The sequence below is a fragment of the Hippocampus bargibanti genome, linkage group LG09 (assembly GCF_051943395.1).
Source record: "Hippocampus bargibanti isolate YZ-2025 linkage group LG09, ASM5194339v1, whole genome shotgun sequence".
Classification (NCBI taxonomy): domain Eukaryota; kingdom Metazoa; phylum Chordata; class Actinopteri; order Syngnathiformes; family Syngnathidae; genus Hippocampus; species Hippocampus bargibanti.
The window spans coordinates 10033031-10044074 of record NC_142742.1 but is presented as its reverse complement, the minus strand read 5'-3'; the positions used below and the strand labels follow the sequence as shown (position 1 = coordinate 10044074).

Sequence of the window (11044 nt, the reverse complement as noted above, 5' to 3'; positions counted from 1 at the left end):
TTGGCTATGATATTCATCAAGGAGGAGACTCTGCTAAGCGGTTGCACGAATATGCCAGCACCGTTTTTGATTGGTCCCATTTGACTATCATCGCTGGACAGCTCTGGGGCGATTGTGCTTGCGCTCTAGCAGGTAGCAATTTAACAGCCGCACTTTGTTCAGTGGAAAGGTCGGTGCTGTTGGACAGTCTGCGGATGGATGGATGCATCCATTGAGGAGCGTCAGCGCAGTGCATGTGGAACTGTCGCGGCTTGGAATTGAACCCGATTTACGTGGGACAGGAGATCTGAGAAAGTGTCTTTTCATCAATGGTAGCTACAGCTTCGTGTTTGCCTTCAAAACTGAGCTCGTAGCAAATGTGCACATTTCACCATGACGTCAGTGATCCACTGGCGAAAAGGACGTTTTGATCCTCTCTTCTTTAATCGATAACTGCTTCATACAACAAAGTGTGTGTGCAGAAAATGCTTAGGATTGAATGGCTGTCTATGTCTTTGTGTTGTCATTTTATTAATTATTTTGTTCTTTTGGCGCCGCAAGAGTGACTGCCAAAACAGCAGCTCCTGTATTTTGTTTTTCTACTTCTTCTTTTCCTTCTCTCATTTTGCTGCTGTGAAATGTAAATTTGTCCAGTGTGAACGAATTAAAGGCTAATTGAATCTAAAATGATCCAAATACTGCCCTGCCATTGGGTCACAACCAGTCCAGGGCATACAATGACCCTCAACTAAGAGTAATTTGAGGTGCAGCCACTATTTGAGGAAACTTGTTCTTATAGCTGCTAATCCAGTCTTGAAAGGCGCTTTTAATAATTCACTTAATTTCCGATGAAGATGCTGACGTTGATGTTAGTCCCATCTAATCCCCGTTGTGTGCTTAAGGAGGAAAAAACGAGCAATTTTTTTATTCCGTCTTTTTTCCTTTGTTGTGAGGATTTCACCCAAAAAAGAAAAATGAGGTAACATAATGTGGAGGCGTCCCCGGCAATGATAATAAGGATTAATAATGAAGTTAATCTATTTCCGAGTGCGTCGTGACAAAATGGCAAGTGGCGGAGGAGGCGGAAAAAAAAAGATTTTAAAGCCAGGGATGACGCAGCAGTCGACTGACACACTGGCAGTGTTTGAGACAAGAAAGAAAGAAACAAATTGTAATGAACAATAAATACAAGACAGCTGGAATCCATATTGGGGTTTGAAAATGGAAGGGGACAAAAATTGGTCGTTTTGATCCCAAAGTACTTCATATATTGCTTTGGAGCAGTCGGGAACCTGCAGCCTGTAGGGTATTGCTAGCTATCTACCTTGCTAGCTAGCTGGCTATCTACTAGCTATGCAGCTGGCTATCTGACTGTTAAAGTGACCTTGAGAGTTTTGAAAGGCGCTTAGAAATTAAATGGATTATTTTTATTATCTGGCTATCCAGCTGTCTATATAGCTGGCTAGCTAGTTTGCTAGCCATTTGCTATCTAGCTAGCTATATGCTATCTAGCTAGTTACCTAGCTAGCTATTCGCTACCTAGCTAGCTAGCTATTTGCTATCTGTCTAGCTGGTTATATTTTAGCTATATGGTTAGCTATTAGCTATCTATATGGCTAGCTATATAGCTGGCTAGTTATTAGCTATATATTAGGTAGCTTTCTATCTATTTGAATTACTTCCGGGTTGAGTGAATGCTGGTGTGTGTGGCTGCCACTGCTCACCCACAGAAAAACGTATCCTGTGACTGTAAAGTGACCTTGAGAGTTTTGAAAGGCATTTACAAATGAAATCGATTATTATTATTATTATTATTGGTACTTCATATTTGTTTTATAAACGGTTGGTTGAAAAATAAAAAATAAAATATATCGCTTCAGGAGTTGTCTTTGGTCAAGATCTGAGCTTGTGGAGCTGATCTATTTGGCTTTCATGGCGAACCATTTTCTTCAGTCAACAACATTTTGCATCTGCATCGTATTTTCGAAAATCGGTTTGTCTTTGATGGATCCCCAGAAATGGCAAAGATGACCGTAAAACGGTCCCTTCAAAACGTTTTTCTTGACTCATCAGTCAACCACATTGCATGTTTCAATGTGGGAAATTTAAAAAGGGGCCCATTTGGCGCCCTTGTGTCTGAAGAGGGGGCCAAATTCTAAAACTTATGGGGCACGATTTAACTAGATTAACGAAGTATACACAACTGTTTGAAATAAACCCGAAATACATTAATTGAAGCATATTTCTAAATTGCAAAAAACAACATTAAAAAATCAATTTTCTAATATATATACAATTTTAATATAAGTCAAAAAATTTATTCATACATAAAATAAACTTAGACTTTTTCTACTTTCTTTAGTTACTACACAATCAATCCTGTGCTATTTTGATATTCTACGGTATTACGGAAAAGACAGAGAACGGACTTAGTACAATATTTGTTACTAGTGTCTACTTTTCTTTCCCTTTAAGATTTCCAACCTGTTGCAACAGTTCTGAAATCACTAAATTCTCATCATTAATGGCAGTTTGCTGAAATGAATTGGCACTACCCTCCGTTGTTTCTTAAAAAACAAAAATATGTTTGTTTGCTGCTCGTTTTAAAGGACAACCAACGTCTCCGGACAAGTTGTGTCCATAATTTGTAAAATGTCTTCAAATGACTTCTACTGAGCGTATTTTACAAAGATTCCACTGCATATAGCTATATTTTACGTTTTAAGACTCGCGCTGAATATTTCGGAAGTCTTGTTTTTGAGTTGGTGACAAGTCCTCACCCTACGTCACTGAAGGAACGCCACTGACTAAAAAAAGGACACATTGTAGAAGTCCTTCCATCACGTCAATTCATTTTGCTGTACTTTGCTCTGAAAACGTCGTGTAGGACCACAAAGAGGCAGAAGAGGGCGACAAAGAATAAGAATTAATCCGCCTGTGGAAACGGGCTGATTAATTCCTTACACGGCTTTGTCGCCATGTTCTGCCTTTTTTGGCTGCGACATTTCCCACCCCTGATGCCTCAAAATGACACGGAATAAATACTTTAATCGATTCAAACATGTATGCTTTCCTCTTCACAACTACAGTAAAGTCTCGTTATATCGATATCGGATATATCGATAGTCCCGGTTATATCAATACTATTTCTATGCACGCAAGGAGAAAATTACATGCAAACAGGGTCGGATATATCGATAGTCCCGGTTATATCGATATTTTTTCGGACTCCGTTGCATATCGATATAACGAGACTTTACTGTATTTGAATCATATTCATAACTGGACGAGTAACAAGAAAGCATATTCTCCGAATGTGAAGCCATTGTTTTGATTCTCCAGCAAGGCAAGACGTCTTGCCGTGACACCACGAACATGGGGGCGGGACCTTCTGAAACTGGCCACTTCCGGTTTCAAATTGAAGTACTTTTTAGACACTTTAAGTCATTTTTATTGGTGTTTTGCATTTGACTAAAAATCCATACTGCGTGTTTTGGGTATTTTAGATGCTATAAAACTTTTTTTCTGACGTCAGTTAGGAAAAAAAAAAGTGACGTCGGTTGTCCTTTAAATGTCTTTTCGAGTTTTACTCCAGTTCTCTCACTTCATATTGCAACCAACTATGTCAATGTTGTTTCATGTAAATACTGCAATGCACCATGGGTAAATGAATACTCGTTTATCTCTTTAGGCAGTTTCCTGCGGACCATGACGAAAGTTAAAACAAACAGTTTTCAATTGCTGTTTAACTAAATTTGTTTCTTTCGCAATTTTAACAGAAGTCTGTCATATGTGGCGCAGATCATGTAGCAACATGCGCTAATCGTAATAGACTTGCGCCGGTGCTGCGCAGCGGAGTTCTAAAGTTGCGCCAGTGGCTGTCAAAATGTGTAAATGCCGCAAGGGCGTGGCCCAGATGCATCCCTGCAATCACTCCTAGAAAAGATGACGTGATTTGTATCCAGAGTGCAGTTCCACTATGAAGTGAATTTAGATTTGGATCGAGTCAGCAGGATGACGAGTTGGTTTGATATGGCGTCGGTTTTTCAGACATGGAGAGGACTTGAGATGTGGAAAATGCGTCTCAACTTACATTTTCTAGTTCAGAAATTTATTCCAGATCCAAGTAAGAGTCTCAACGTCTACTCTATTTTACAGTAAGAATTAGTAGACTCCCAAAAGGTATTCGCTCTTCTATCAAGAATGCGAGTGATGCAAAGTGTTCACCAGACAGGAAACAGCTGCAATACCAGCCTCGCAAAACTCCCTTTTTGAGACTTTCAATACAGATGACATATTGTGTTGCTCGGGGAAAAAAAATTCTTCGGCGATGACCGTTTTTGGGTTGGAGGAGTTTGAAGCCGAGAAGAGGAGCCCGTCACCCTCTTGCTAACTCCCAGGATTGCGTGAGACACAGAATCAAAATGAGAAGAGGGGGCAGCAGCGGTGTAGTTGGCGAGGGCAAAGGTATGAAGAGTGTCAGCAGATTTCACGTTTTCAGCACAGAGGTGAGAAATGCGTGAGCAGGAGTGAGCGACGCGTACCAACTCGTGCACTTTCCAGTTAGGTGGCGGCGTTGTCTCGCGGAGTGGAACCTGTTCTCATGGCAGTTTCGTGGGACTTTGTACGACAAGTCTCACACTTGAGGAAAATGTGACGAAATGCTTCTTTTACCTATGTTTTATTTTGGAAGGAGGGGCTACTTATCATTTCACTATTAATGAGTTGAACTGTGTCAGTACTTGGCGAGGAGCATTTTGGTGTCAATTTCGCACAAATGACTGTACATGCACGGTACTTTTTTTCATTCGATTTTCTCAAAAACTGAGAGTGCGCCCCCCTATTAGCGCCTTATATCTGATTGTTAGTCAGATTTCTCGCATTTTTAATGTTTTGTAAAGTACTTTGCTACAGCTGCAAGGGTTGTGACACCTCTTATTCAATGAGCCTGTATTGTATTGTATTCCCTTTAGCATAGACCCATTTAATGGATGCATAATGAAACCACAGCCTCTGTTGTGGCTTCTATCCTGTGTGCCTCATAATTTCTTATGGCCTGCATTTAACTCATTCGCTGCCATTCCTGAATTTATTCGGGAATTGAAAAGTGTGACGTGTAGCGCCATTCCTAAATTTGTAGCGGTTGTTTTTTTGTTTTTATTTTGCACGGGGTGCCGATTAAAGCACTGGTCAGACCTCTGGCAATGTTTTTTTCCTTCCACAAGTGGGCAGCATTTGCCTTTTGTCCATGTTAGCGCTTTATTCCAGCTTCAGCTGTTTTTAAGCACTATATAAATCAATATGTATGTATTATTTTGTATTTTGCACAGGTGCCCCCATTTCAAGCTCAGATAACTCCAGACTTAGTAATTAACTCTTTTTTTTCTGACGAAAAAGAGCCTAAGGTTTTTAATGCTGTATTGAATGTTTATGTAGTCCTAAAACTCAATATTCTGTGGATCTTGCAATTTGAGTCAGAATGACAAAAACCCTGGCACTGGAGTGGACATTTTTTTACACATCATCTGGCAGGGAATGAGTTAAAAAAATCAAAACCAGCCATTCAATTCAGGTGTGCCTTATACTGCAAAGCACAAAATAGTGCAGATAATGCTGTATATTTCCCTTGACTGCGTGCTCTTAGTTTTTTTTTTTGCTCCAAATTCAAAAATAGCTCATAAATAGTCTTGATTGTAACAAACTACTAACCATTAGTATGATTTCTTATAAAAAATGCATGAGAACACGTTTGTGTTTGTGTGTGTGTGTGTCTATCCATGTGTCCGCGAATCACCATTAATTCTGTTAGTCCGTGAATCAGACCGGGTCAATACATTCATGAGACTGGTTAAAAACACAAAGACAATAACAGCGCGTTAGTAAAATTCTTACTAAGAATGTTTTATTAAAGTAAATGCCAAGAGGTTAATAAGGAGGAAAAAAAATCAAAATAACAGCATACACCATGTGAAACTAAATAGCAAGCATGTAAAAATACTTAATGACAAGAGGAAATCTAACAAAAGTAGCTCATGAGTTAAACAAGCTGGCCATGAAAACTAAATATAACAATGTGTAAAAGTGAAAGAGGGAGTTGGGGGTAGAGGTGGGGGTCCATAAAAAAAGCACTCCGAAACATGATTAATACACATATAAAATGAGATTAGAAAAATACATTATAAACCTGTAACAATGGCTGTTAATTACATTATCATACATGTAGAGTAGGCAGGCCAGAGAGAATATTTTTTGTTGTCCCCCCCCCCCCCTCAATCTTTTTCATCACCTGATGGATGTTACCCACACACACAACGTGGCGCGTAACATCGCAAGGGGTCGGGGAGGGGGAACACTCCTCGTAATACTGTCGAATGCTATACAGCCATTTCCACCGATATTGCATTTCAAAAATGGTTTTCCCCGACAAATAGTCATGAGCAAGAATAATGAGAGTAACACTGAAATCAAAAGAAACATTTCATTGACCTTTTCGGCTCGATGAGAAAGCCATGAACAGAATAGGTTAAAAAAAGATGTTGATTTCTTTAAAAATCCAAATGCCGCAATGGTAGTTTATTGGTTGCCAAATTTGTTTAAAAAAATGATCAAAATTAAACAAATCCTAAATGTATTTTTCTCAGCTCATGACGCAATCGACTGCATTTGCTACTATTGGCAGTGCCGTTTTATCCGACGAGGAAGTACGGCGCGCACACATACTCCTCCATCTAATTTTTGAAAATTCATACAATTCTCAAAAACAAAATCAAGGAGATCAAAGCCTGCTCACACAGCAGAGTAAAGGGCTGTCGAGTAAAAAGAAAAAAGTAGGAAGACCCCCCCCCCCCCCAAAATTAAACATGGCACATTTTAGCTGAGTCAAGTACGGCGCGCACACATACTCCTCCATCTAATTTTTGAAAATTCATACAATTCTCAAAAACAAAATCAAGGAGATCAAAGCCTGCTCACACAGCAGAGTAAAGGGCTGTCGAGTAAAAAGAAAAAAGTAGGAAGACCCCCCCCCCCCCCCAAAATTAAACATGGCACATTTTAGCTGAGTCAGCTAATTCGGGTTGCATAGAGTTAATGCGGGCCGCCGACACCACACTTTTGCTCTGCGCCATCTTGGGTGGTGCTGGTATTCTTTTTTTTTTTTTTTTTTTAATACGCTTCTCCGAAAAACGCACGGAACTCTCGATAAGGCACTTTTTGTTTTTATTTGATTCCTTCCTGTATTTTTTTATTTTATTCTATTCAATAAACCTTTCTTTCCAGTCAAGTCCAGGCCAACAGCACCTCCTCACACACCGGTTCTTTTTTTACTTTATTTTGTCCTTTTTGTAAATCAAATCTTGTATCTGCAAAGTATCAAAAGCTAAAATTGGCAAAAATAGAATTCCTTTTTTCCCTCTACTCCAGCACCCTGTACTGTAAAATTATCTTTTTTTGTTCGCTTCTGTGTATGTATGTATATATGCAATGGTTTTATGTACATTTTGATATATATTTATGTATATAAGACGTATGTATAAAGCAATTTGAACAGGCAGGCATGGCTTTCACATCCTATTTTTTTTTTGTTCTTGAGAGAGTTTGACAAAATGATCTCAGAAGATACGAGATGTGACACATTGTGGATGCGCTCGCAAGTTGACCTGACATAAAAATGGCCAACTATTGAATTTAAAAACAACGGCAATTGGAGAAAAAAAGGTGGGAGGGAGCCTTCATTTCTATGCTTAATTCAAGGAGTCGTTTGGTGTTTTTGGTTTTCCACCTCTGGAATTAAAAAAAAAACAGTCCAGTAAAGATGCTAACTGACTGGCTTAAAAGGCAGGCACCACAAAAAATTCACACTGTGTCAAACTTTAAAAACAGCCCTCTGTGTGATGCAGATGCATAATGGCAGATAGCTCATCATAATTGTAATAAAATCAACGTGGGGGAAAAAAAAAACTTTGGCTAAATATGCACACGTAATACTTGTTTTTTTTTGTCTTTTTGATCACAGCTCAGCGAACTCAATGAGATCTAGTTTGTTCTAAATGCATCAGGCACTGTAACATGGATGTCATGGGGATAGCAAAGCCTCCGAAACACCCTACTTTCCTTGTAGCATGTCAAGAAACACAACCATCACATTGAAAAATTAAAATAACAAAAGAGAAAAAGCACACACACGCATACGTAAACCCTTCATTCCAAGTTTGGCCCATCCCCGCCGTTAGCTTTAGCAGCCTGCATCTTTCTTTGTCAATGTAGTCAAACAACAGCAACAAAAAAATAAAAAGTCAACTGAATTAAAAAAAAAAAACATACAAATTGTAACCTCCCCGAAAACATATAACATAAAAATAATTAAACAAAAAGCAGCTTGTTTGCAATCGTTACAGCCATGCGGTTTTTAAAACAAATGAAGACAGAAAACCTTTTTTTTTGTTGGGTTGGGCGAGGGTGGAAAAAAAGGCAGCACACCCAGAATGTGTCAAAATTACAAATTGAGATGACAAATTCAACAAAGTTAAGGTGAGTGTTGATGTTCTCTTTCCTTCTGTTTCTTTTTTCAAGAGAGTGGGGTGGGTGATACTTGGTCTACGCCCCCCACCATATTTCGTTGCTTTTTTATTTTTGGAGGGGCATCGTCCGGGTATGATAAAATTGTGGGGCGGGGTGTCGCGGGTGGGTTCTCTGGTTGGCATCTTATTGCTTATTTAACATCAGTGCACATGTATGATTAACACCATAAACATCCCACCCGCGGCGCGTGACTGGTGAAGAAAAAGAAAGAGAAAGAATGGGAACGGAACTCAATGAACAGAAGAAAATAAAAATTAAATAAAACAAAAAAACGAGGAGCATACAACTTCATGTGGCCGTGAAGTTTTTGTTGGCGTGTTAGGGTTGGCGTCTCCCTTCTCTTTCTTTCTCTCTCTCTTTAGTCACTGGGAGAGATGCTAGCAAAAAGGCAAATTACCAGTTAACTGATCAGCAGGCAGGCTTGGGGGACGGCTCGTCATTGGGTGAAGAGTTCAGAGGTCAGAAGGTTCATGTTAGTTGCCGGTGGCGGCTATAGGTGGTTAGGAACAAAAACAAAAACAAACAGAAAAAACAAAGATAGAAGGGTATTAGTGTCAGCAGGAGGAGACTGGAATGACATCATTTTGAACAATAAAAAAAATATGAATAAAAATGAATCTGATGTGTGGCTCCCACTGCAACTAGGCGGCGGTGGCTGCTTGTATTTTGCACCCAGTGCCCCGCAAAACAAAAACATTAAAGCCAAACAAATAAATAAATAAGCAATGGACAAACAGAAAATAACTTGTATGAGGCCACGTCAACACGCAAAATTGCCACGTGTCATTTCAAAAGGCGTCAATTAGGCACAGACGCTCCAAACTTAGGAACGAAGTACGTTCCGAATAGTCGTTCGTAAGGTGAATTTGTTCGTTAGTTGCTTCAGTGCTGTATTTTGTATGGAATGTATGTTTAAGGCTTATGTAAGCATGTTTCAGGTTTATATAAGTATGTGTAATGCTTGTATAAATAACTTCTATTGGTTTGTACTGAAAAATAAACATTTAATAAAATATATGCTCTATAAAGCCATGTACATTTACAACTGGAGCGAATACTACAAAAATTCGTATGTACCGTTGTTCGTAACTCGAATGTTCGTAAGTAGAGGAGTGTCTATATCCCGTAAAAATAGACAAAGCGGCGACGCGTTGGGTGGCCGGCGGCTCCTTTTAACGAATGTTAACCTCATTTATACAATTGGTAGAAATTGGACTGTTTTACATAAAGTTGCATCAGGGCAGATACAAGCTAAAGTTAGCATCAAGCGTTCAAAGTGCTTGCTAGGCTAGCTTGGTGAAGCAACTAGCTAAAATAGACAGAAGCTTCTTACACTGAACAAAAAAATGATGGGTAGCTAAGCTGAACTATGTGGATGGAATGAGGGGTTCATAAAATGGACGTTTTGTTCAAGTGCAGCTATGCTAACTAGCACTTGTACTCGTTTTTAGTCTGTGAAAATAAAGTCCTGTGATTATACCAATTTGTGAGGAATAAAAAACTGAGATAGTGAATAGTCATTTGCATTCGTGTTTGTTTACGTATATCCACGTTTTATTTTTAATTTGGGCTATCTAAGAGGCGGAATTGAAACATTTTATTTGCTCAAGTTGCAACAAAGTGGGACATAATCGGTGATCGTATTGTGTAACATTTTTCATTTCGTGCCTCAGGAAGGTTTATTGTAGTGTCTTTAAAATTAGTGAACAGAGCCTCAAACCAATGTCACAAAAAATGATTGGTGAAAAGAAACGTTGGCATACGTTTAATCTTCGTTTAGAAATATCCGTGTGAACATGGCCTCGGTATCCCCGCTTGCCCTGCCCGCGTGTGATTAGTGTAGTATCGATCTAACGTTACAACTAGTGTTAAAAGTGTAATAAAAGCCAATCAAGTGTAATAAAAGCCAATCAACTTTTTTCCGCTTTGTTTTTTTCCTCTTTATTTCGCAGTATACTTTTTATATAATATAAATATATACAAGAACCATAAATACATTTCAATATAAAAAATATAAAATGACAGTACCTCGCATACAGGGGAATTATTAACGTTATATCTCGCGGTACACTGGAGGGAATGCAAGCGACCGAAAGCTAGAGGGCTTCTGTAGAAAAATAAATGCCCCCCCCTCCCCAAAATGGCTTTGTTGCTCTCTGGGATGCAGTGAGGAATTGCTTCCTTTGCTCCTTGAGAGGCAAAAAAACATGTTATTTAGGCGCCAAGCTCCCATTCAGAAGGAATGTCTCATATCATTGCCTACAAAGTGCGACCTGTACTGGCTTCACAGCTGCATGAACCAAAAAGCTACAAAGATCACTTTTTGCCTGAGCTTTGAAAAATACACAGTGTACACATCCTTTTCGTCAAAGGCTCATTTGCAATGCGAAGGCATTTTCAATAGGGCCCAATAATCAGTCACATTCCCTCATGATAAATGATAACCGCTTTACATACTTTACACAGCGGCTCTTGCCAACCAAGT

At 39.2% G+C, this 11044-nt stretch overlaps 1 protein-coding gene across 2 annotated transcripts in view; it reads right to left on the bottom strand.

Annotated features, from left to right (window-relative positions):
* Positions 1 to 7123: 7123 nt before the first annotated feature.
* Positions 7124 to 11044, bottom strand: part of qkia (QKI, KH domain containing, RNA binding a) — a 77016-nt gene continuing 73095 nt past the window's right edge. For both annotated transcript variants that reach the window (XM_089005267.1, XM_089005269.1), the window contains exon 8: positions 7124 to 9049. In XM_089005267.1, the coding sequence (XP_088861393.1) occupies positions 9033 to 9049 (17 nt within the window). In that variant the 3' untranslated portion in view covers positions 7124 to 9032. The remainder of the gene's footprint in view (positions 9050 to 11044) is intronic.